The sequence below is a fragment of the Microcaecilia unicolor genome, chromosome 4 (genome assembly GCF_901765095.1).
Source record: "Microcaecilia unicolor chromosome 4, aMicUni1.1, whole genome shotgun sequence".
Classification (NCBI taxonomy): domain Eukaryota; kingdom Metazoa; phylum Chordata; class Amphibia; order Gymnophiona; family Siphonopidae; genus Microcaecilia; species Microcaecilia unicolor.
The window spans coordinates 122,569,952-122,597,323 of record NC_044034.1 but is presented as its reverse complement, the minus strand read 5'-3'; the positions used below and the strand labels follow the sequence as shown (position 1 = coordinate 122,597,323).

At 42.7% G+C, this 27,372-nt stretch overlaps 1 protein-coding gene across 2 annotated transcripts in view; it reads left to right on the top strand.

The window, feature by feature from the left end:
- UCHL3 (ubiquitin C-terminal hydrolase L3) overlaps positions 1-27,372 on the top strand; it is a 104,016-nt gene that overhangs the window by 55,889 nt on the left and 20,755 nt on the right. For both annotated transcript variants that reach the window (XM_030200601.1, XM_030200602.1), the window contains one exon: positions 17,975-18,050. In XM_030200601.1, the coding sequence (XP_030056461.1) occupies positions 17,975-18,050 (76 nt within the window). The remainder of the gene's footprint in view (positions 1-17,974; positions 18,051-27,372) is intronic.

The window sequence follows — 27,372 nt, the reverse complement described above, 5'->3', positions numbered from 1 at the left end:
ATTTGCTATTAGGGTATCAGCACATGGTAATCTCCACAGTATTCTCTAGCAACCCTCCATTTATTTATTTAATTATTCATTAGTATTTATTTACCGTCTTTTTGAAGGAATTCACTCAAGTTGGTGTACAGTAAGATTAAATCAAACATGAGCAATAGACAATTACAGCAGCAAAAATATTCAAATAATACAAAGTATGGCATAATATTACTTACAATGTCAACACAATAATGGATTGAAAATTACTACTACTACTACTTAGCATTTCTATAGCGCTGCCAGGGTTACGCAGCGCTGTACAAGTTTAAACATGGGGAAGGACAGTCCCTGCTCAAGAGAGCTTACAATCTACCGCCCTGACACGTACTGCAGCAATTTCCTCAGGTTTTTCAGCGATTCTATGCAGTCATGCACTGCTGAAGATCCAGAGATCACCCAGTCAGAACAATTTAATTGGGCAGGAACCTCTCAGTACCAGTCCACTGCCACAGGTATCTGTGCTCTTTTCTGTGCCTAAAGGTTAGTGCAGCGGCCTGAGAAACTGGGTTCGATTTCCCCCCCCCCCCCCCCCCCCCCGCAACTCCTTGTGACTCCGGGCAAGTCACTTGTATATATTCCCAGAGTTGGTACTCTCCTCTCCAGAACCTAAGCCACAATGAGCCTACTGCTATGCGGGAAAATGTGGGATATAAATGTAATAAATAAATAAGCCCTCCATTGTCCCAGGTACAAAATAAGTACCTGTATATTATATGTAAACTGCTTTGATTTGTATCTCCACATAATCTGTTCAGATGTTCTGTCCCATCCCAGAACAGGGGTCACTCACTTGTGCAATGTAGGTCCTGCCAGAAGTGAAGCACACCCACTCCCACTTCTACCTGGGGTGTATTGTCCTCCAAGCACACCTCATTCCAGTTTGGGAGCTTCCTGTAGGCACCTGCCGCTGTGTAGCAAAGGCTTCCAATCACCATCCACTTCAAACTCCTCCTGCTTTAGTTCCCAGGACTTCCCCCTCAGTGCTATGGGTTTTGGCAGGGTTGGGCTACCAAAGAACAGAATTTTCTCCAAGCAATTTTTAAAAAAAAATCTGATTCTTCCACCACGCTGTCAGTGTTTGCTCCGTTTCCTTAGTGACCAACCTGAAAATCCTTCCTCTCACCCTTCAAGATGGGCATTTTCAAGGGGGGGGGGGGGGGGGGGGGGGAAATAGTCTGAAACATGGTCTTGTAGATAGACTAGAGTTCTATGGAAAACTTCAGGCTTGCTCTGTAAAAGCGTTCCTGGGTTAAGAGGCAAGGAGCCCTCTGGGTTATCTTTTTAACTCTTACAGATTTAGTGATACTGATGTTTCCTTAGTAGAAATGAGGCCTCATTATAAGAGCTTGGTTTAATAATTACTCTTTTTTTTTTTTTTTTCCCTTTTCCATTCAGATTTGCATAGGTTTTCTAGGGTGTCCCCTTTTTCATCCAAGTTAAGATGTACATAATTTGTAGCATATTTTACAAGGAACTCGCTGAACACGGAGCCTTTTACAAACCACATTTAGAGAGCAGTACACTTTTTATAGAGAAACATATACAAAAATAATTTAACAGCTTCACTTGTGCCTGTGTATATGTCGGCTAAGTATGCGTTTAAGTGCCAGAATTTGCAAAAACCGTACATGCAAGGGGAGCCAATTAGGAGCCAAGCTCCCCCCCCCCCCCAAAAAAAAAAATATATATATATATTTTTTTTTTAACTTTGCAAGGTTGTTTGGAACATCAGAGGGGATATGCACAATTCCCCCTCAGTCACTCCTCCAAGCAAAGCTTGGTTATGCCTTACTTGGAGCAGGTGTAATGCTGAAAAATATTTTTGTAATATTCGTGCATTTCCATTGCAAAGTAGGAAATACCCCCATAATTCTAAGGTCCACATAAGTCACGCCCATTGCCCCTTTTAAATCTGTGTGTACTACAGTCCTAAGTAGCCCCAGTTCTGAATCTACAGATGTAAATTTTCTAAGCTCACTTCCAAAAGCTGCTGTTGGAAGATGAAAACTTTCTGAAGATACTGACTCTTTGGCTACACACAGCCTCATGCATTACAGGAGATGGGGTGTGTATGTGAGAAGGGAGTTGTGTAGATTGTGCATGCTTATTTCCTGGGAGAAGTCTGTTGACATGATGGTGTACTATCATTTATGTTCATGGGCATGGTGAGTTGAAGAATCTCTCAGCTTGCTGTGACAAGTCAGTAGGGGTTGAAGTTGTTTAGTCTGGGAGCAGGTATTTCATGAGGCCTCTCCAGCTGTGGTGCATTTGCATCCCATGGTTTGATGAAGGCCTCTAATTATAGGAATTTTAAGACAGAGCTTTGCTTTGATGTGTAAGTTGTATTAAAGTGACTACTTTTCTTTGTGGTGGATGAGAGAGGTGACTTGTCTGTGGTCTTTGTAGAAGAACTCTTGTTACATAATTGAATTTGATATATATTTTTTAGTTCAATCTTTTTTATTATTTTTTGCAAGAAAAGAAACAGACATCAAACTTCCAAACAAACCACCAGGGAATCATGACAGTTTTATGCCAATAAACAGTCAAATCATCATACTGTAGGTCTCCCAGGGGAACGAGACCCAAGCGAGGGACAGGGAATAACAGCCATTTATTATTAACAAAACAAGAATTAGCCCATATCTAACATTCCTGATATAGGTTTCGAAACTGTTTTGACCATGGATAATCAATTGAATTTATATGCCATTGCTCATAGTATTGATTTTTGTAGTCTAATTCACTTGATCCTCCAAGTACAGAATGATGGCAGCTTCTCAGAGCAGATCAGTTCGCTATACAGTCTACAGTCCTATATTAGTAGTTATTAAATCCCTAACAAGTGTCTTGACAAGTTGGTCTACAAACTCATCGTCTCTGGCAGCCTGGACTCTTCTCCTTGCTGTTCTAGTCAAAACCAGCTGATTGAAGCTTAGATGCTGGGGAAACGTTTCGAAAAACAGCATGGGCGAGCAGGAGCAATCTCTTCAGACTGCCATACTGTTTGGTGACGTCCCCCAACAAGTGTCTTCACTGTACAGCAGACTTTTTTTTTTTTTAGTCTGATTTAAAGTAGCTGTCAATGATCCCATTGCATCATTCATCTATGATTTTCCCTTTTTTTTCCCCCCTTACTTTTGGGAGTGTCTTTCCTTTTAAGTGTGCAACTATTTTGTACATTCTATGTTTAAGCAGTTAGTAGAAAAAAAACTGGCATTTATGACTACCACACCCAACTTTTAAAAAATATCATGTTTTGCCAAGTTTACTGTGAATTGTTATATAGTATTTATGGCTTGTGAGACAAGGGCACTTAACTGGTTCGAGTCTAGGGGGTAGGTGAGGGGTAAAAGATCATTGTATGAGTTTTGTGGTACCTACTTGAGTTTTGGGATCAACGCAGAAGTTTCTTGGAGGAGCTTTTTAAATAATTCAAACATTTCATTCCACTATGTCAATAAAATAACAGATGGAAGTGGGTGTGTGTGTGTGTGTGTGGGGGGGGGGGGGGTTGGAATCCTGCATGTGCATATATCTGATGTGCTTTTGGACTTCTGTCCTTGCTTTCACAAGCTGTAGGCTCGCTACCTGACTCCTTCCATCATCGTCTTTGTATTTCTCTGGTGAAAATTCTTCCCAATCCTCATAGACTAGAGGGTTCATCTTAATTTTTTTTTTTTTAATAGAAATTTCAGTATTTTATCTGGTGACTTTTCCATGCAAGATATTCCTGATGCTTGTTCTACACAAGCTCACAGAAAGAAATATCTGTATTTGCGATCACAAGACATAACCTTATTCTTGAAATATGTTTTCAAAATCCATCTCATCTTTCTCTCCAAGGAAAATGTAACAATGAAAATTGAACGCGTTAATATTACCATAGCTTTAGATTATAAGCCCCTGCTGAGTGTTACTGCGCAGGAAGGAAAAATTAGGACAATACTAGAAAACTTATGGGCCGATCAGAAGCAAACACAGGTGCTAGAGGCTGTTAGCGCCATACTAGTGCCTGCGTTTGCTACTGCCCTGTGATCAGAGCCCCCGAGCGCGCGAAACAATGTGCTCGTGGGCTCTGAATGCAACTAGCATGCAAATGCATGCAAAACAGGGCTGTTAGCGGAAGTAGCTTGCAAATGTATGCTAAACCTATTCCTCCCCAGTGATCAGTGACCAGCACACCAAAGATTGGCTCGTTGTCCGCAGCAAAACCTACACCAGCTCGGAGCTGATGTTAGGGTTTGCAGACCATTAGGAAGGAATGGTGAGCCCAGTCCAGCATGCATTTGCATGCTAGCAGGCCCCCATTCCCCCCCCCCCAATGCAGCAGCACCCCTCCAACACTTTGGGGGGGGGGGGGCTGGAGATCCAGTGGGAGTATAGGGGGAGTAGGCCAGTCCAAATAGGTGAGTTTTCAGCAGCCTCTTGAACAGTTGGTGATCCATTTGTAGTTTTAAGTATTTCGGAAAAACACTCCAATTCTTGGCAGTGGAAAGACGAAGTGAAGATCGACTTGTATTTGACGCCTTTACAATTTGGGAAGTGCAGGTTGAGATACGAAGGCGAGGTGGCTATTGAGTCATTCCGTGCCAAGTGGACCAATTTTAAAGGTCGTCCCCACCTCACCATCTCAGATTTTGATGAAATTTGGTACATAGTTTCTTTATGATAAAAAACTAAGCTGTGCAAAACTTTAGTTCAAAAGACTAAAAATTGGAGGTTCTAGGGGACCTCAAGTAAAGGGTTGCAAAATGTCGCCTGAGCAAAAATGACATTTTGGGCCAACTTCCAGAAGCTGTAAAACTAGAAGTTTTAGTAGTACAAGGGGCTTATTTGGAAAACCTGCACTACTTTTAGGGCTTAATGAACTGGCAAAACCCCATGTTCCTAGTCCTCTTACTTTTTGAATGGTTTAGGCTCAAACTTTGCCAAAAAAACGGCAAAAATCAATTTACAGTGATGTTGAGGCTGCTGTAGTTTCTAAACTAGTTGGCCTTTCAGGTTGATTTTTGGTAGGTGTACTAAATGCACGGCTGTAATGAGGCATTCCAATTTGCAGCACTTTCCTTCAAGTGGTTGAAAAATTATAAGCGTTCAAAGTTGGTATAAAAAGCATTTTTGCCCATTTGGGCTATCTTGATGCCCTTGATCTCCAGTGGGACAGCTTCAATATTCTTTCTTTTAGCACCATTAGAAAGAGCAGATTTCCTTCTATCAGAATATGTAGTTTTCAATTTGGAGTCTCTCCATATAAGGATTGCAAAAAAAGTGTTTTTTGGCCAGTATTGTTGAATGATAGATGAAACGGATATAGGGCCCATCAATGTTTCTAATTGCTGTATAAGTCACTCAGTTGCTTTAAGCATGCGTTGGTCCATGGTGGCTATGCCACTACCAATTCAATAGGAAGTGGCAACCTCATCGCCAAGAGGTCACGCCCGATAGCAAGGCAAGTCCAGCCACTTGGCACAGGTTCCCAAGCCTGAAGGTGGGCATCTTACTTGAGGTTCCCAAGCCTCATTTGGTTGTCTTTGCCTAGTTTCTCAAGCCTAATGGGGGTGTCTTAATGGTTCCCAAGTAAAACCTCAGTGCTGAAGTGACAAGAATTTTTCACTGATAAGTTTCACTGCTGTTTCTGGAAATGTATACTGTCGTCCAAGTGTGTAGTTGCTGGTACTGGAAGAACTGCTAGAATATGCTGTTCAGAAATCCAACAAGAATCTCTTCTGCTAGGCCAATGAAATGATCGTGCAGGCCCGCATGGATGCATAAAGTTGACCAAGGCATCATGTTCTTCAAATGATGTGTCACAGACATTGCCAATCCACCATTTGTTGTCATAAACACAGGCAACATACTGCCCAGGCTGAAGTTGAGACACATTTATGCCAGGTACACTCACTGGGTCATCCGACTGACAAAGTTTGACAACAAATGAGGAGGAATCATTTGACATTCTACTGACTGAAATTTGGTTCAAGTCAATGGGAATAAACTGGTGATTTAGTTCCAGCAACTGTGGAAGCTTTACTGAATCTTTCCTCTTGTGCAGATCTTGAAGATTCAATTTCATCCTTGGAAACAAAAAAGAACTTGATTTTATTTATTTTTTGATCACAAAATTCAAACAAGCCTTGTGCTGTGAGAATTTGGCTATTTTTAGGTCGTTGCAAACTAGCCTGAGCAGCTAGTCGCTTTGTTGTACCACCTATGGCATCACATGGTGACTTGCCATGGCTTGTGCCAAAGAAATTCCACTGTGCACTTATTCCAAATTCTGTTTGATGATAGCACAAGTTGGCAAAGTTTTTGAAGTTCTTGTATTGTGCAGCTGAGCCATCACTAAAGTATGTTACATATTTTATTTCTCCAATTTTGCTTTTCAAGAACGCGATTAATTTTTCCAAGAATGCATGTACAGCAACTGCATCATGCCGCAAGCTGTCACTTATTATGCTAACACTTATGCACTGAATTTCACTTGAAGCATCACGGAAGTACCCAACAAATGGATGCAGTGTAGCTTGACTGTTTTCCCAGTGGAAACCTTGAACAGCATCTTGGACAATAAAGGAGTAGTTTTCAGCAAAGTCCAAGAGAACAACAATTTCACAAGGATTTAGGTTTTCTTTAAGTATTGTGTCTGATGTTTGGAAATGTAATGGTGAATTGACAGGTTTGAAACTTTCAATGCAAGCTCAGATACAAAATCATCAACATACATTTGTTTGGTCTCCAGTGTGGTGCGATCTGTATGAACCCACTGCTTAAACTCGATTGTTTCACCTGGGTCAGCATCAATGAACACTTCTGTCAGGTAATTTTCAAGCACATCTTTACCTGGACATATTTCACACCTGTGAAGCATGCATTCTTTGCATTCCAAATTGCACACAGTTTTAGCCATCAGTGCTTTGTAATCTTCGTTCAGCAGATGGCTTCCAGCAAGCATAAGCTTCACATTTTGATGAATGACACAAACACACACTGAATGCATACCAGATGAGCCAACAGTGACACACCATTTTGGCCTTAGCTCACAAAATTTGGAAAAACCCACTTCTGGCCCATTTCGAGTACGATATGCAACATACATTTCTTTTAGATTGCTAAGCAGCAAGCGTTTTTGCATTTGAATTTTTTCAGTGCCAGTTCTGACAGAGACAAAATCTTTTTTCCCTGGGCACAGTCTACTGAATTCATCATCTTCAAAAAAGCCAAGAATTTTTTTTTCTGTTTCTTCTGGTAAAACTTTACCTTTCTTCTTGTCTGGTTTTGCCAGAATTCCACAAACTGATTTCAGATTTCTTGCTTTTTTAACCATTCTAGTTGAAACCATGAATTCTGAGGCAGTTCTTTGAATAGACCAGCTGTTTGGTGCTAAAGTTAGTATTTGCAGTTTTTCTGCATGATTTGCTGAAACTTGAACTTTGTTTTTCAACTCGTTTAGCAGGTCATCATAATCAGAACATTTGTCACATTTCTGACTGGTAGAATGTCTAAGCCACCAGCAACTGCAAGATGATGACTCAAAGTATTTTGCACTCGCCTGATTTTGCGCTTGGTGTAGCCTCGTACATCACGCTTGCTGACTTTTTTGAACTTTAATGGAGAAAAACCAAGAGATGTCAAACTTGTGTTCAACTTGCCAGAAATGTCACTGTGTTCATCATCTGCTGCTGTTGATGATGATAAAGAATCAGCAGCTCTGTTACTGACGTCTTTTCGACAAGATGGACATAGTTTCTGACCCGGCACAAATATTTTGCTTGTTAAGGCCTTTAGCTGGGCTGCTAGTGTGTCATCCAGCACTCTTAAGCCCCTTTTTGCATTATGACCACCTTTGGAAAATGGGTTACAGCAGGTTCTTTGCAAAAATTCAAACTTTTTCAACAGTAAGGATTCATGATGAAGGCAAATAGTTGATCCAGCATAGAAAAGTTGACCAGAATGCTCTTGTAACAACTTCTGTTGATCAGGCAGAAGCTCTTCAATTAATTTCAAACCTTTATTTTTATTGTATGTCAGTAAATGACACTCTGATGTACTTGAACAGCCAACTGAGCAAAGTGGAAATTCATCTGATCTTTCTGGATCCATTGATGACCATTAGCATCAGTTCAACAAACGCGTTTATTCTTGCAATCAGGTTTTCAATGGGTAAAATTTTACTTCAGTCTAAAGTGATTAATATCTTCATTTGTGGTATTTAATTCAATATAAATGAGCCTGTCGGTGCAGGTGCGAGTTTCTTCAACAAGAAGTATGTATACAATGGTTTCCACCCTATTTTTTAGTTTACTTGAACACAGTTTTATAACATAATATTTAAAGAAAACTTCTTTAGCCAGTTAGACTTGGCCAATTATGATTGGTGAACCCTGTTGCAAGGCAGAATTGTTTGTTTCATTGCCCAATTGTATGCTTCTGGTACCTCCTGGCTCCTGAGTGTCTGTTGCTAGGCTTACTTTGATGCCTACAGTTCACTAAGAGGTCAAACTGTAGCAAGGGTGAAGAAACACCAGCAACAGACACTCAGACGCCTTGCAACAGGGTCCACCAATCATAATTGGCCAAGTCGGTCATCCTAACTTACTGCAGTTTTCTTTAAACCTGTCATGAAACCTGGCCTCATCCTTCCACATCCTAAAAAACATTCCTGTTTTTTAGTTTTCTTGAATACAGTTTTATAACATAATGTGTTTTTTATTTTAAAAAATTGGTGCTTTTTGAAAGAAGAATCACTTTTACTACACTTGTATCAAGGGTGTAGTGAAGAAATCACAGGCTGCTGCCCACAAACATTTGAGGGCATTTTTGCAATCCTTATATGATGAGACTCCAAAATGAAAACTACATATTCTGATAGAAGGAAATCTGCTCTTTCTAATGGTGCTAAAAGAAAGAATATTGAAGCTGTCCCACTGGAGATCAAGGGCATCAAAGATAGCCCAAAATGGGCAAAAATGCTTTTTATACCAACTTTGAACGCTTATAATTTTTCAACCACTTGAAGGAAAGTGCTGCAAATTGGAATGCCTCATTACAGCCGTGCATTTAGTACACCTACCAAAAATCAACCTGAAAGGCCAACTAGTTTAGAAACTACAGCAGCCTCAACATCGCTGTAAATTGATTTTTGCCGTTTTTTTGGCAACGTTTGAGCCTAAACCATTCAAAACGTAAGAGGACTAGGAACATGGGGTTTTGCCAGTTCATTAAGCCCTAAAAGTAGTGCAGGTTCTCCAAATATCCCCCTTGTACTACTAAAACTTCCAGTATTACAGCTTCTGGAAGTTGGCCCAAAATGTCATTTTTGCTCAGGCGACATTTTGCAACCCTTTACTTGAGGTCCCCTAGAACCTCCAATTTTTAGTCTTTTGAACTAAAGTTTTGCACAGCTTAGTTTTTTATCATAAAGAAACTATGTACCAAATTTCATCAAAATCTGAGATGGTGAGGTGGGGACCCCTGGTCCACTTGACAAGGAATGACTCTATTGCGTTTCTGGGTGGGAGGTCAGTAAGGCGAAGCATGTACTCCGGAGCTTGCCCGTAAATGATTTTATGAGTTAGAGAGCAAATTTTGAAAGAGATACGTTCCCCCACGGGCAACCAGTGGAGAAGGAAACGCAGAGGTTGAGCATGCTCAAAACGTGATTTTCCCAGGATTAGTCTCGCCGCAGTGTTTTGTGCAGTCTGGAATTTTTTCAAAAGATACTCATGGCAACCTGCGTAGATCCCGCTGCAGTAATCTAGGTGAGATAGCACTAACCAATGAACAAGGGTGCAAAACAGTGAAATATAACCCTATATTCTTTCATTTCTACATCTCAAATGGACTCTTAGTGAATTTCTAGTTAGAGAGGTGCTGGGAACACAAGGATTAGCAGGCAGCTAGGTAGTGACATCACTCTGTATTATGACATCACCACTGTTCTCAGTGCTGTATCCCAGGCCCTCAAAGCCAGTTTCTCTTTTAGCTCTTTCCTCCTATCTTTCATTCCTCCTTTTTGTTTGTGTCAGACATTGATCTTTCCATTTAATTTTATATTTAATTCTTCCTTTTGGCCTTCAGTTCTGTGTCCCAGTCCTTCCTTCTCTTCTCTGTGATTCTTAAGGTGAGCAGCGAGATCGTTGGCTGCTTCTGGTTGGGCGATCACAGTCCAGTTGTGTAGTGAGATTATCAAGCAGATATTTGAACACAGTCTCAACTGTTTTAGTTATTCATGAATGTTTCTAAAAGATACATTTATTTTTATTTTTTGTTAGCTGTTACTGTTAAAATTTTGGAAGGATGCAACAACCTTTTCTGTTGGTGGTGGAACACTCCTTTTTCATAAATGTGTTGTGGCTGAGAGGACAAAAAGTGATCACTGCAGTAAATTATTGGGCTAAATTGAATGCATTTGTGGAACAAATGTAGAAGTAGGTGTTTTGGACTATTTCTTACCCGTTTCTTTTCAGTAGTCCTAAGAATTGTCTTTGTAGCTATATTAACCATGGATCCTAGTAACTTGAACCATCTTGTCTCTCCAATCCTGCTTTCAAATCAGTGTCTAATACTGCTCCCCATCTAAAGGAATTCCCTGTGTGTTATACTCAGCCATGATTCTTGCTCTTTTAAACAGGGTCTTCACCTTAAATTCTGTAGTGGTGATGTTCTGGGTAGGGTTACCATATGTCCGGATTTACCCGGACATGTCCGGACGGGTTTTGCCAGTCCGCCCGTTTGTCCGGATATCTGGACAAACGGGCGGGCGGGTCTATCCTAGCCTCCCCTTCGCTTACTTACTATCTACTGCCCTGGTGGTCTAGTGACCTCTTCGGGAGCGCTGCCCTTGCTCTGCATTCTGTTGCTGTGACAGTCTCGGGATTCAAAATGGCCGCCCAGAGTTGAAGCGACCTCGCAAGACTTCAACTCTCGGTGGCCATTTGGGGCTCTTTCCTGCCCCAAAGAGGTCACTAGACCTCCAGGGCAGTAGATAGTAAGTAAGGGGAGGGGAGGTGACCTGGGGAGGGGAATATATGACGGGGGTGGGGTAAGGATGCAAAAGGGGCGGGTGTGGGTGGGGCATGTGTCCTCTTTTTGAGAGGACAAAATATGGTAACCCTAGTTCTGGGGGATGTGTGATGTGATACTCTTCTGTTACTGAACCTACTATAATCTTTCTGGTCCTTGTGTTTAGAAATTATAATGGATCCTGGATATGAGGGTGGTTCTTTTTATTTTGATCCATTTTGTTTTGATCAAGCAGTCTAGCTACAGACTATCATCCTATCCTTTTTAAAACTGGTGCAGTTTATATAGTTGAAGATGCCTGCAAGAAAAGAAAATACATGCAGGAAATAATGTAGGCGCATAAACACATTTTGTGTCTTTTTCTGTTTAGTTTATGGCATTTCTCAACCATTTTCTCCTTGTTCTTTGTATATGTATTGGGATTCTTCCCATCTGTGTTTCTGCATTTACCCATCTGCTTTCCAAACCAAGTGTGATAAATTAAACTATTAAATGTCGCTGTGAACAGATTTCAAAAAATGGATTTTATAGTTTAACCACAGGGTATTATTGTCCCACAGCATCAAGTATTTTGCCATGCTTCTCTACCTCTAGGATGTAGTAATTGCAGCAACAGTTAAGAAAGCTATACAGTTCATTTTTTCACCGTAGAAGTTCCAGTGAAGAAAAGTACACATCTGAATAACTAAGAGGCAGTCCTGCAGGGATTGTAGGGTGCCTGGCGGGGAAGGCATGCAGAGCATATCTGATTAAGAGAATAGAAAAAAAGAGAGAGTATGAAAGGAGCAGTTCCCTAAATAAATACAAAGTTTCTGTGCTGCAAGTACTAGAATTTCCTCTCCCATAGAAACACATTGTTCCATTTTTCATTTTTTTGTTAGGGACGTTTTTGGAACCCCTGGTACAATCTGGCTTATTTTTAAACCTGGTAATGTTGTTTACCAGGTTTTTCTTGGAGATGTGTTTTTTTTATTTTGTTTGTATGTGCTTGTTTTGTTTATTTGGGGTGGGTATAGAATAAAAATGAGGGCTTTCCTTCCTCTTTTGTACTTGTATCCACCAAGCTAGAGATCACACTCCATGACCTCATGAAGGTGATGAAACCAAGTAATTTATTCTTGCTGTGCAGTCACTGGAAGTGCTCTTTTGAAATGACCAGATTATGATACTTCGAAATAGTCAAATCTACCAGGTATTCGAGCTGTAACTTATTATTTTTTTTTTATCTTAAATCATTTAACCATCATCTGTTTCATGAAGGATTTAATTTGCCCGATTTGCAGAATTTCTCAGGGGAATGCTTAGTGCATGCGTGCCTTTCATCTTGGAAAGTTATGTTTCCCACAGAGCAAGCTCTGATGTTTGCTCACCACATTTCAGGCTTTGTGAGACAGTTAAGGTCTGAAGCTGTCATTACATATTTGACGTCTCAAATGTAAAGATGAAAATATGCCTGCTTCCGGATAAGCATCCCATCTGTAAACCATCTGATGTTCCTCTTTCAGTTGCCAATCTTGGGATTACAGTGATTGCTTAAAAAAAAAAAAAAAGATTTTTTTTCTCCCACTCAAATTTTATAAACTTAAGGCTGAAGAAGGTGCCATATGGCTGTAGAGATGGTGCAGTAAAATTAATAGCACTTGTTATCTAATTAGCTCTGGCTTGTATTTTGTAACATTCAACTCAGACCTCTGTCAGTATAAATAGAAGTATTCACACTCTCAAGTTCTAAAAATAGGTTTGTGGGTCTCAGCAGTTTTATTCACTGTTTCCAGGCCCTGCCCCAAGTCTCAGTCCCTAGGGTACCTTGTATTTCATTTGTCTCACTTCCCTTCATTTTCCCTTCTAGGAAACATGTTCCTTCCGACCCAGTGACATGTACATTTAAAGAGAGGGGCAGAGAGTCTGAGGCAGTTTGACATGCTGTCATCGCCCTGGCATGTGAGCAGGAAGCCAATAAGTAACTCGCCCACCTTTTAGAATAGAACATAATTGTTGTTTTCTGATGGCTATTGTAAGCCACACAGATGTGCTGGCACAAAGCATCATATTTATTTGTACGTCATGGGGGTGGGTTCTTCCTGTTTCTATGGCTTTTCAGCTTGGTTCTGAATCGGCCTCTGCTGGGTTATTTTGCCATGAACCTTAACGTTGCAGTTACACGGAGCTTTTTTCTTGGTTTATACATCCTTCCCCCCCCCCCCCCACCCCCCTTCCAGATCTATCTCGACCACAGTGGCAGCAGTCCTTTGGCAAGGAATCGCAAGCTGCAGCCAGAGCTGCCATGTTAACCTATTCCAAGAGGAAGACTTTTTGGCTGGTCCTGGATTTCTTTCAACCTCATCCTGGTGCATTATGGGACCTGCAGCACTGATTTTTCAAAGGATAGAATCATGAACTACAAGTACTACACTGCATTGGAATGTAAGTTTTTAAAATCAGGACTGGCCAAAAAGTCTCCCTCCTGGAATCGGTAACTGGCAGCTCATTCAGGAACCCATTACTTTTGCACTCCTACTTGTTCAGAGGATTGAACTTTGTTTAACCAGAAATTTTATTTAGGGTTTGCTTAGTATAAAATATAACAGTGGAAGGCACGAGTGTAGCTAGTCGATACTAGCTCTAAGTGCCTGTGTCTCTTATGAGCACACATGGCCTGTCTCTGCGCCTCCTCCCCTCCCCACCCATCACTCATCATCCTATACTCCATTATTTGGGCACCTTCTGCTCTTCATTATACCACCAATTCCAATGGCTGTACTCTTGTCTAAACTCTTCAAACACACAGACATTACTGCATAGAACAGTTATGCCTTTTAAATACAGAATGTCTCCATTTACAGGATGCTAGCTACAGAGTCCAAAAGATTTCTCACCACACAAACACCCATTTTAATGAGGGTGGAAGTGCTGTGCAGACCTTCGTATTTGTGAATAGCATGCATGGGTGCCACTGCCAACTGCCGAAGAGCCACTCTTTGACTCCATAGACAAGATTTAAATTGTATTTAGCTCACATCTTTTCAGTAGTAGCTCAAGGTGAGTTACATGCAGGTACAGTAGGTATTTCCCTAACCTCATAGGGCTTACAGTCTAATTTTGTACCTGAGACAGTGGAGTGTTACGAATGAGGGTGTGGTTAAGAGATAAAGATCTGAGCTGCTGCTTTGGTGCACTGTGACCCCATCCTAAGTAAGATCAGAGATGGTTTCCACCTGAGTTGGAAGCTCTGCTGTGTTGGAAGGCGAGTTAGAATACTTAAGACATACTATCAGGCCTGGAGTATCATAGGTAACCAGACTTTCTTCATCTACCTTCCATGTAAAATGGCCTGATGTTTCTGCTTTGGTAGACCAGGGAGAAAATATTCTTGTCACACCAACATGAGGCTCAGAAACAGCTCTTTCTAATATTTAGACCAGAGCTTCCCAAACTGTGGGTCGTGATCTGGATGGGCTCTCCATAGGTGCATCATTATTCTGCACCTCTGGGGATCACGCTAATTTATTTGGTTACAATCATGGGGTCATGACCACAAAAGGATTGAGCACTGGTCTAGACAAAGGAAATGACTGCATGCTTTGATTTCTTAATAAAGTTGATGACTGCAGATAAAGATCTGAATGGTCATGCAGTCTGCCAATCAGTCACACTTAAATTTATGATTAAACCAACAATGAATACAGTATAAAATACTTGATTAGGGTCTTTCTTTGGTACACTTTCTGTAGTTGTGCAGCTGGTTTGGATGTTTGGTGATGGTAAGCAATGTGTAGTCTACTTTGGGGTTGTGTAGAACATGCACAGAAAGAACATGGAGGTGGCGTATAACTTGCTTTTCTAGAGATTTGGGGAGGCAGAAGGGAGCATAGGGGACTGAGGAGTTGAGAGAGTTGAATTGAGGAAGCCCATGTTCTTTGAATGAAATGTTATGTATGATGGTGGAAGACAAGGAAGGAACAGAGAAAGACGAGAGACTGGTGGGGTACAGAAGGCTGTAGGGTAGAACCAGAAGAAAGGAGAGCATTTGTGGGTCTTAGAAATGGGAATAATTATGTAGTCTTACATTTTTTTCCTTTTCAAAACTATGTGAAATTACACATAGAAGTAGAGTTCAGGGAATGTTGACATGGTGTAATGAGATTGTAAAAAAACAAAATTAGAGGACAGCAAAGGTGGGTAGGCAAGTTTGTGAGACAATCCAAGGAGAGACGGTTGAAACACTCCGGGGGGGGGGGGGGGGGTGCAAAAATTATATTCAAGTCTATATAATCATCAAAGTTCAGGGCGGTTAACAGGAAACATAAATAACAATAGACAACACAAAAACATAACAATTCAAAATTACATATTAGAAGTGTGTAAGGGAAGGGGAGATTTTCTTTCAGAAAATGGGCAAGTCTGAAGGTACTGTATGAAGGGAATTTTTTAAATGGGGGAGAAGTTCTAGGTTTAATGGAAGTTCATTGGGCTTAGTTATTGGAATTGTTGGCTTATTGGATGACAACTGGAAGTCACTTGTAAAGCTGCTTCTTTTCTGTTGTATCATACTGTATAATCCTGACTCTTTGGCTTATGTCGTTTATTGTACTGTGTATGGTATAATAAAAGTTCTTCCATAAGTTAAAATAAAACAAAATAATCAGAATTACTCTAATATCCAAAGTTCAGGTACATCTTAGCATGTATTGCTTTTCCTTGTTTCCCTTATGGTAGGTACCACAAAAGAACCATGAAGGTCTGCCCTCATAGGACAGACTGATAGGGATGTAGCAAAGGCAGTAAAACAATGCATTGATTTCCCACGTACCGATTTTAAACAGCATCATTAACTTACATGTAATCCTAATTTATGATATGTATCCAATACAGTGTCTTTAAAACAGATACAATACATCTAAAAATATGCAGTTAGAATAATGGATAAATCTTTAAAGGGATAAATCTTTAAATTGCAGGGACTGTCAAGCTGTAATCAACTGAAAATGTTCCCAACAAACATTCAGGGCCCTGTTTACTAAGCTGCGCTGTAGCGCATGTAAAAATTAGCGTGCATTAATGATAGACACCTATTATATTCCTATGGGTGTCTCTAGCATTGGCACGCGCTAAAATGTTTGTGCGCCTACAGCACAGCTTAGTAAACAGGGACCTCAGTCTTCAATAACATAGAATATGACCATTCTTCAAATAAATCACAACTTATCTAGCTATGGTAGTGAAATACCTTGTAAATTCATTACATATTTTTGTGGAACTTCAGAGCAATGTTCCTCAAAAAGGCAGTTCAGTACTGCTAATGGCATCATTCATCCTCATCTGTCCTTTTTCAAATATCATAATATATAGCTTTGCTCAATGATCTTCATTAAATATGTAAAAAAAAAAATTACTTAGCTTTATACTACAGACACACCGCTGACATGGCCAAGTTTTGTAAGCTGCTTCAGGGAAGCATCCATTGAAAGCAGATATAGCTAAGTGACAAGTTATAATTCCAGTGTATGCATCAAAATCCAAAACATTCTTCAGAAAACCCCGACTGGTTAAAATACTTAACATCTTCCATAGCGTGTCACTCCAGGCATGGACAGTGGCTTTTAATAAGCCGGCAAATTACCCAATAATTAAATTATTAGCAGCAGGGATGAGACACGCACACTTATTAAGAGGTGGCTCAGTGCCCTCTTCTCTGATTTCAAGCATCTCACCTTCCCTTTCTTATGATTCCATAGTCCAGCATTGCCTTCCCTTGGTCTCCAGCATTTCTCTCCTTTTCTTCCCAGCCCCCATCCACTCCCCACCCCACAAGATGTTCAGTGGCTTACCTCTCTTCCTCCAGAAAGATATATTGCGTTCGGTGTGGGGCCTTGATCATTGTCCAGAATGTTTTGGATGAAGCGGGACCCAACAGGCCTTGAGCATGCAAGGATGCTTTGGCCCTGTGTGGGTCACAAAGACTTCTATAGATGCTCACTGCCACATTGGTGCCAGTTCTACCCTAATCAGACAGTTGGTCTGCCTAGAGGCTGGGACAGACCTAATCAGCAGAACTGAAGATCAGGAGGTCTATTGTGTTTTAAACAACTCAGAAATGGGGCAGGGTGTTCTCCATTGATCGGATTTGATAGAATACTGTAATTGAGGAAGTTCCATGCCCTAAAAACAGAGAAATATGTCATTTCCTTTGGGATCCTGTTTACTAAGTATTTTCCCATGGACTCCGAGTGGGAGAAAAACCTTAATTTTCTTTCTACAGGACTTTATAATGTGGGAGTTCATTAAGTGGGAAAAAGTGTTGGAGCACTGTCCACCTTGACTGAGCCTGATTTTTCCTTTTGATGAGGCCCTGTTCTCACCTCAAGTCATTTGCAGTGCAGTTATGTTATATGTAATGTCATATGCTACTTATATTCCATGAATACCACGAATGGTTCATTGCGGATCACAATAACAATTGTGCTCACTTAGCACACACATCATCAGTGTTAAATCTATTAAAAATTATCTTCTAAAATTAACCAGAAAAAGAAAATTGTACAGATCACTAAAGCTTCATAACTAGCAATTACATCAGATTAACTCAATAAATAGAAAGGTCTTACTTGAATTTCAGAAAGGCATTTATCTTGTCAAAACCCAGAGCTGCAAAGGCAGCATATTCCATACAGAAGCAGCTTGATGATAAGAGAAGGAATCAAGGGAGGAATCCAAAATGTACATTTAGTAACCCCATCTGGTGAAAGGAAAACTTAACATTTGAGTAACCTGGATCTCTCGTGCGTAATTTTAATGGTGAATCCAGAGCACTGTGCTGATTGAGTGGCTAGTCACCATAGTATCTATAGCAGTATACTGGTTATGTCTAATTCTTGAAGCCCTGAGCATTCTGCCTTCTCCTCTCCTACAGGCACCAAGCATAGATGAAAAAGTTGATTTGCACTTTGTCGCATTTGTCCATCAACAATGTTACCTTTACGAACTAGGTAAGACCATCTGTATTGTCCTTTTTTATGTAGAAAAGAATATAAGTGAAATCTGAGGAATCACTTGTGATAATATACTGAGATATTAGCTGTGTTATTTAGCGTTCTGCATCTGAAATTACTATGAACAACAATTTCTTTTTAGTCATTTTGTTGCATATGATAAAGCATTTGAGAGCATGCTATTAGTGAATTGTGTGTTGTAAAAATAGTATGTGTTTAAAGAAAAACGATAGACACATCATAAATCCAAGAAGAAACATGAACACTGCAACAGTGGGGGGGGGGGGGGGGGTGCACCCCTACTTTACATTCAAGTAGAACTTGGTTTGGGGCTATTTAATTAAAGCAATGAGGCTTGCTCTTGAAAATATTGCAACTAGTAATGCTACCTTCCACCCAGGGCCGTGCCAACACGGTAAGCGGGGTAAGCATGGCAGGTGGGCGCCACCCTCTGGGGGGCACCACCGCACCATGCTCACCTCGCTCGCCCTCCCGCTCCCATTGTTCAACTGCCCGCCCTCTTCTCCCCCCCCCCCTCCAACATTCCTTTTCTTTTTTTTTCTTTTTAAATTTACCTCCGTGGCGATCCAGCAGTGCAGCGTCAGTGAAGGAGGCGGCGCTCCCGACGTCTCTAGCCTTCCCTTCGCTGTGTTCCGCCTTCTTCTGACATCAAGGAAATGACGTCAGAAGAAGGCGGAACACAGCGAAGGGAAGGCTAGAGACGTCAGGAGCTCCGCCTCCTTCACTGACGCTGCGCTGCTGGACCGCCACGGAGGTAAATTTACAAAGAAAAAAAAGAAAAGGGATGTTGGGGGGAGAGAAGAGGGCGGGCAGTTGAACAATGGGAGCGGGACGGCAGGTGAGAGAGGAGCATGGATGCAAAGGGGGGGGGGGGGAGAAGAGGGCGGGCCAGGGCAACTGGGACATGGGAGCGGGAGGGCAGGGGAGAGACGAGCATGGATGCGAAGGGGGAGGGGAGAAGAGGGCGGGCCAGGCCAACTGGGACATGATGGGAGCGGGAGGACGGGAGAGAGGAGCATGGATGCGGGGGGGGGGTCATGGAAGGGAGAGAGGGGAATTGCTGGATAGGGATTAATGGAGGGTGACAGAGGAGCATGGATGGGAGGGGCAGGGCTCAGGGAGAGAGGGGAATTGCTGGATAGGGAATTAGGGATGAATGGAGAGGACAGAGGAGCATGGATGGGAGGGCAGGGCTCAGGGACAGAGGGGAATTGCTGAATAGGGATGGATGGAGGGGGACAGAGGAGCATGGATGGGAGGGCAGGGCTCAGGGAGAGAGGGGAATTACTGGATAGGAATGAATGGAGGGGGCAGGGGACAGAGGAGCATGGAGGGAGGGCAGGGCTCAGGGAGAGAGGAGAAATTGCTGGACATAGAGGGGAGGGAAGAGAGATGAAGGAGATGAAATGAGGGAAAAGGAAGAGAGGAGAAAAACTGCACATGGATGAAGAAAATAGGCAGAAGCTAAGGACCAGCAATGAAGAAGAAAGGAGGAAAGGAAAGAAATAAATGGAAAGGAAGCCCTGGAAACGGAGTTAAGAGGACAGATAGTAGCAGAATCAGATACTGGGCCAGCATGATCAGAAAAAGAAAGTCACCAGACAACAAAGGTAGAAAAAAATCATTTTATTTTCATTGTAGTGTTTGGAATATGTCCACTTTGAGAATTTACATCTGCTATCTTATTTTGCAATGTATAGCAATTTGTTTCTAAGAATATTGCTGACAATTCCTGTCAGTGTGGCAAATGGTGAGCGATCATTTTCACGGGGGGGGGGGGGGGGTGCGGCCGCCGCCGCCGCCAACTGATAGTCTGCAGGGGGGCGCCAGAGACCCTAGGCATGGCCCTGCTTCCACCAGTTCAGAAAATTTCCAGGAAGCGTGCTGTTTTAATAACTTTGCAGGCTTTGTGTTGCCCGGGTTATGAATTCTTTTATCATAGTGCTTGTCTAGGAATATATGCTGTTTTTTTTTACCTGTCGGCATGAAAGTGTTAATTTAACTTGAACATGTGTACACAGTGGTGGGGAGTTTCTGAAATTCGTATCGATCACCTAAGTGTTCTGGGCATTAAGTTCTGCCTTCAGCAGCATTAAAAATATTTATATTGTATCCCACCTTTCTTGTTAAGGCGCAAGAGTTGCTTACAGCAAACTAAGTAATTTGGGTTCAATAAGTAGAATGGAGGAATAGCCTAATGGTTAGAGCTGTGGGCAGAGAACCAGGAGAGTCCAGTTCAAATCCTACTGCAGCTCCTTTTGATCTTGGGCAAGTCAGTTAATACTTCATTTCCTCAGGTACAAGCTCAGATTGTGAGCTCTCCAGGGTTAGAAAAACACTTACATAAGTATTGCCATACTGGGACAGACCGAAGGTCCATCAAGCCCAGCATCTTGTTTCCAACAGTGGCCAATTCAGGTTACAAGTACCTGGCAAGATCCCAAAACAGTACTATACATTTTATGCTGCTTATCCTAGAAATAACAAAAAATATACACAGAGGGTATAGATGCAAATATAATAATCCTAAGGGCTATTTAACTAAGGTGAGGAAGAGTCTCATATGTAATACACAATAATATTTCTTTCCCTCAACAGGTGAATCAATTGTACGTGTTCATATCTTAATCATTGACTCAGCCTCCACCATCCTAATTGTACTAACAAAGAAGTGACTTGCACAAAATTCTCAATATATTGATTAATGCACACTGCACTTATCTTAGGCAGGTTGGTGGGCTCTTAAACCCCGACAGGTCCCCGTTTCGTATTTACTTTATCAAGGGGGCGTGCCACTAATTCCGATTACTGCCCCAGGCATCTATGTGTGCTGGCTTATTCTAAGATTATTCTAAGAATAATCGGAATTGGTGGCACTCCCCCTTGATAAAGTGAATACGAAACGGGGACCTGTCGGGGTTTAAGAGCGCACCAACCTGCCTAAGATAAGTGCAGTGTGCATTAATCAATATATTGAGAATTTTGTGCAAGTCACTTCTTTGTTAGTACAATTAGGATGGTGGAGGCTGAGTCAATGATTAAGATATGAACACGTACAATTGATTCACCTGTTGAGTGAAAGAAATATTATCGTGTATTACATATGAGACTCTTCCTCACCTTAGTTAAATAGCCCTTAGGATTATTATATTTGCATCTATACACTCTGTGTATATTTTTTGTTATTTTGTTTCACGGGACAGAGTGACGGTCTACAATTATTTAACAGTTATCCTAGAAATAAGCAGTGGATTTTCCCCAAGTCCATTTTAATAATGGCTTATGGACTTTTCTTTAAGGAAGCTATCCATACCTTTTTTTAAACCCCACTAACTGCTTTTACTACATTCTATGACAATGAATTCCAGAGTTTAATTACACATTGAGTGAAGAAATATTTTCTCCAATTCGTTTTAAACGTACTACTTTGTAGCTTCATTGCATGCCCCCCTAGTCCTAGTATTTTTTGGAAAGAGTAAACAAGCGATTTACATCTACCCGTTCCACGCCACTCATTTTATAGACCACGATCATATCTCCCCTCTGCTGTCTTTTCTCCAAGCTGAAGAGCTCTAGCTGTTTTATCTTTTCCTCATAGGGAAGTCGTCACATCCCCTTTATCATTTTCATCGTCCTTCTCTATACATTTTCTAATTCCACTATATCTTTATTTTTTTGAGATGCGGTGACCAGAATTGCACACAGTATTCGAGATGCGGTCGCACCCTGGAGCAGTACAAAGACATTATAACATCCTCATTTTTGTTTTCCATTCCTTACCTAATAATACCTAACATTCTATTTGCTTTTTTAGCCCTCTGCACACTGAGCAGAGGATTTCATCGTATCATTAATGATGACGCCTAGATCCTTTTCCTGGTCGGTGACTCCTAACGTGGAACCTTGCATTATGTAGGTATAATTTGGGTTCCTCTTACCCAGTGCATCACTCTCCACTTGCTCACATTAGAAATCATCTGCCATTTGGATGCCCAGTCTCGTAAGGTCCTCTTGTAATTTTTCACAATCCTCTTGCAATTTAACAACTTTGAATAACTTTGTGTCATCGGCAAATTTAATTGCCTCACTAGTTACTCCCATCTCTAGATCATTTATAAATATGTTAAAAAGTAGCAGTCCCAGCACAGACCCCTGTGGAACCCCACTATCTACACTTCTCTATTGAGAATACTGACCATTTAACCCTACTGTCTGTTTTCCTTATAGTCTGCTCCAGACAATTCCTGAGTGTGCAGTATGCATTCCTACCAGCAGAGGGAGACTGAGAACTATTGAGTAGTGACACCTGTATAAGGGGCTGTGTAACCCTGACCTCGGTATTTCTTAGTCTCCCAGCAGAAATAGAGGTGGGTCTGTGCAGCTTTGCACGTCTTTGGTTGTGTATGCCATTTTTAGCCCCATTGATAAAAGTTAGATTAGTAATTAAGGGATTGCTTCAGGGGTGTCTTGGAGCTGATTTTGCTGCTGGTTTAGAAAAACAAAACAAAAACAGAAAAAGGAGAGGCAAGAAACAGAATACACAGGCAGCAGTGTGGGGGGGGGGGGGGGAGGAGGAGGAGGAATACTGACCTCTGGCTTGGGACCCTGCGCTTTTGGAGGGTGTATACTCCAGTCTCCAGGTCCCTCGCTCCCTCCCTCCCTTTTTCTGCCCCTCCTGCTCTCCTTTGGTGTGTGGTGTGCCTCGGCCTTCTCTCCAGATTACCTGGGAGAAGTTCCTTGAGGCGGGCCTGTAGTTGGAACAGAGCACTGGCAGTATTTTTAAAAAATAAAGTCGACACTCGGGGCCGGTTGCAGCACTCTATCAGGCAGGGGAGCATCTCTTGCAGTGGGAAGCTTGTGGCTGGACACTGCTCTGGTAAAGTGTGGCATGGCCTCCCAGGTGGAGAAGGCATGTAGGTGCGTGGTCTCTGTGCACCGTGGTCTTTGCTGCGTTGGCAAAGAGGTGGAGATGGTGATGGGCGCTGGCCTGGAATCGGGTGTCGAGGTGGCAGGGAGTGCTGGAAAGGCCCCTTGGCACAGTAAGGAGGCTTCTTTTGGGGAAACTGCGTTCCTGGCGCGTGGCGCTTCTGACTACGTTTTGGCAGGAACGTCCACCATTTTGAGTCCGAGTGCTGTGGGGCTGGACTTGGGAGAGGGACCACCGCTTCTTACCAGGCATGATGCCTCTGCGGTCCCCTCTCATTTTCCCCCCAAATTTGTTCTGTTACTTCATCAGGCTTATTGCCTGAAGAGGGGGCTCCTTGTGGAGGCTGTGGGAGATCCCCCTGCAACCAGGTCCCAGCATTGCAGCTGGGGAGGACCTGGAGGAGGTTCTTTCCCTCAGGTCAGAGCTCCCATTCTGAGGATGCGGATCAGGGAGATCCCTGGGATGCAGGGAGCCTGGTCAGGTGCCTGTGGGGGAGGATCCCTCAGTTCAGAGTTTAAGACGGCAGGAGTTGCCAGCTTTGTTGGTGGAGGTCCTAAAGGCTCTGAAATTGTCGGAAGACCCTCAGGTGTCTCGGAAGGGTGACCTGCTGTTAAAGGGGGTTCACCTGCAGCCCCAGACCTTTCCATATTATGAGGATTTGTGGGAGGTCGTGGAGGGTGAGTGGCAGACGCCGGATTCACCCTTGCACATTGGTCAGGCGATGGCTCGACTTTATCAGCTCCCTATGTCGGACCCGGAGTCTTTCCAGGTCCCTAAGGTGGATGCTCTAGTGATGGTGGTCACCAAGAAGACCTGTAGAGGGTGGGGTGGCCCTTAAGAACTCTCACGGTCGTAGAATGGAGGCTCTTCTGAAATGATCCTTTGATGTTTCGGCCTTGGCATTACAGGCAGCCATTTGTGGGGGTTACGAGGCACAGGCCTGCTTTCGGTGGGCTGAGCACCTCCCGGAGGCTCCATCAGCAGCATCCTCGCAGGCATCTTCAGATGTCATTAACTTGGAGTTAGGCACAGCCTTTCTTTGGGATGCTCTCTATGACTTGGTCCATGCGTTTGTGAAGATCCTGGTTTTGGTGGTAGCGGAAAGGTCATTTCTGTGGCTCTGGAATTGGTTGGCAAACGTGGCTCCAAGGTTAGTTTGAGTCGGCTTCCTTTCCAGGGAAAGTTGCTCTTTGGGGATGAGCTAGAGAATCCAAGATTCCTCGGCTTCCAGAGGGCCAGTCCCGCTCAGCTCCCCGTTTGGTAGGTCGGGGACGCCTTAGGGAGCTGTGAAGGTATCGGCCAGGTCGAGGGGCCAGTTCCCAGCGTAGTCGTTACTGGAGTAGATGTTGGCCTTCTCAGTACTTTCCTTCCTTTTCGGGCAACAGGCAGGGAGGTCATGATGGGGCCTCCGGAAGTGCTGGAGGTTCCAGAGCTTCACAGTGAGGGTGCGGGGGCCCAGCCTCTGGTAGCGCCCATTGGCAGCAGGTTGCAGCTGTTTTATCGGAGATGGGTCCGCGTAACATCAGATCAATGGGTCCTGGATATTATCAAGGACGGTTATGCGCTGGAGTTTCGTCATCCTACTACTACTATTTAACATTTCTAAAGTGCTACCAGGGTCACGCAGCGCTGTACAATTTCTTCCAGATGCTTTCCTAGTCTCTCCCTACAAGTCTCCTGTCAAGATGGCAGCTGTCTGGCAGACCCTGGAGAGGCTTTTGGCCATGTGGGCAGTGATTCCAGTCCCTCCAGAAGAAAGAGGGTCTGGGAGGTATTCCATTTATTTTGTGGTGCCCAAAAAAGGAGGATTCCTGGCATCCTATCCTGGATCTCAAGGAGGTGAATCGGGCCTTGCACGTTTTTCCCCTTTTGCATGGACACCCTACGTTCACTGATAGTAGTGGTGCAGCTGGGAGAGTTTCTGACCTTCCTAGATCTTCATATTTCATTTCTTTGGGATCATCAGTGTTTTCTACGGTTTGCAGTCTTGGGGGGGGGGGGGGGCACTACCAGTTTTGGACAATGCCCCTCGGCTTGGCTACTGCACCACGGATCTTGATAGTGGCGGCTCACCTCATGCAGGAGGGCATTCTGGTGCACCCCTACTTGGATGATTGGCTGAGAGGGCGAAAGTCCATCAAGGAGAGCTGGATAGCCACAGCTTGGGTGGTCCAGCTGCTTCAGCATCTGGGTTGGATTGTCAATATGGCCAAGAGTTCTCTTCCCCCAGTCAGTCATTGGAATATCTGAGGGTTCATTTCGACATGCGGGATGGCATGGTGTGCCTCTCAGAAGCACAGATCCAGAAGATTGTTGCAGATTCGTCGACTTCTCGCAGTCAAGGATCCATCCGCATGGGCGATTCTCCAGGTTATCAGTTCCATGGCAGCAATCAAAGTGGTTCCGTGGGCGTCTAAGGCCTCCATCTCTCGCTGGATTAAGGAGGCTGTGGCATCTGCTTATCTATTGTAGGGTAAGGATGCACCTGCCACGTTACGGGTGCATTCTATGCAGGCTCAGGCCTCCTCTTGGGCAGAGTGTTCTCTTATTCCTCTGCAGGACATTTGCCAGGTGGCAGCTTGGTCCTCTCTTCATTCCTTTGTCAGTCATTACTGTTTGGATGTTCAGTCCTGGCAGGATGCTTCTTTTGGGGCTTTGTGTTGGTCCGGGGAATTTCCCACCCTCGGTGACTGCTTTGCTACTTCCCACTTGTTGGAAATGGTCTGGAGCAGACGATAAGGAAAGAGAAATTAGATTTTATCTTCTAACTTGCTTTTCTTGAGTCTCTCCAGATCATTTTCAAACCCCGCTCAGGAGGAGTGTGTCACCTTGGTGGGGTGCCTGATGTTTCTGGACCTGCAAGCAGCTACTGTGATGTCACAGTATTGTTTGGTTGGATGTCTGGTGCTCTGTTCCTTCTGGGGGTTCCTGAAAAGAGTTTAGTTCTTTTATGTTTTCCGTTCAGGGTTTTGTGATTCTTCTATGGTGCTTGGCTATTCCAAATACTGAGCAGGTCAGGGTTGCACAGCCCCTTATACAGGTGTCACTACTCAATAGTTCTCAGTCTCCCTCTGCTGGTAAGAGTGCATAATACCCACTCATTGGGAATGGTCTGGAGAGACTCAAGGAAATCAAATTAGCAGGTAAGTTCTAATTTCTCCTATCTTTTAACCAGTTTTTAATCCACAATAGAACAATACCTCCTATCTCATGGCTGTCTAATTTCCTCTGGAGTCTTTCATGAGGTACTCTGTCAAATGCCTTTTGAAAATCCAGCTACACAATATCAACCAGCTCACCTTAATCCACGTGTTTGTTCACTCCTTCAAAGAAAAATTGGGTTGCATTGCCCACTCTCCAATCTTCCGGTACCACTCTTGATTTTAAAGATAAACTACATATTACTAACAATAGTTCCGCAAGTTCATTTTTCAATTCTATCATTACTCTGGGATGAATACCATCCGGTCCATGCAATTTGCTACTCTTCAGTTTGTTAAATTGTGCCATTTCATCCTCCAGGGTTATAGAGATTTCATTCAGTTTCTCTGACTCGTCGGCTTTGAATACCATTTCTGGCACTGGTGTGTCTCACAAATATTCCTCAGTGAAGACCTAAGCAAAGAATTCATTTAATCTCTCCGCTATGGCTTTGTCTTCCCTGAATGCCCCTTTTACCCCTCATTCATCTAGCGGTCCAATCGATTCTTTTGCTGGCTTCTTGCTTATAATATTTCTAAAATAAATGTTTACTATGTGTTTTTGCTTCCAACGCAATCTTTTTTTCAAAGCCCTCTTTGCCTTCCTTATTACCATTTTGCATTTGACTTGCCATTCCTTATGCTGTTTCTTATTTTTTCAGCTGGATCTTTCTTCCATTTTCTGAAGGATTTTCTTTTAGCTCTAATAGCTTCCTTCATCTCACTTTTTAACCATGCCGGATGTAGTTTGGTCTTCCTTCCTCCTTTTTTTAATACACGGAATGTATTTGGCCTGGGTTTCTAGGATAGTATTTTTGAACAGCATCCATGCCTGATGTAAATTTTGACCTTCACAGCTACTCCAAGTTGTTTGGGGTTTCCACCGTTCTTCTCATTTTATCATAGTTTCCTTTTTGAAATTTAATGGATATCCTGGGTGTACTTACAGCAAAGTCAATATCAAATCTTATATTATGATCACTGTTATCAAGCAGACCCAGCACCATTACCTCCTGCACCAGACCATTTGCTCCACTAAGTACTAGGTCTAGAATTTTTCCTCCTCTTGTTGGCTCCATAAAGCAGTCCTTGATTTTGTCAAGGAATTTTACCTTCCTAGCATGCCCTGATGTTATTTACCCAGTCAATATCAGGGTAATCGAAATTACCC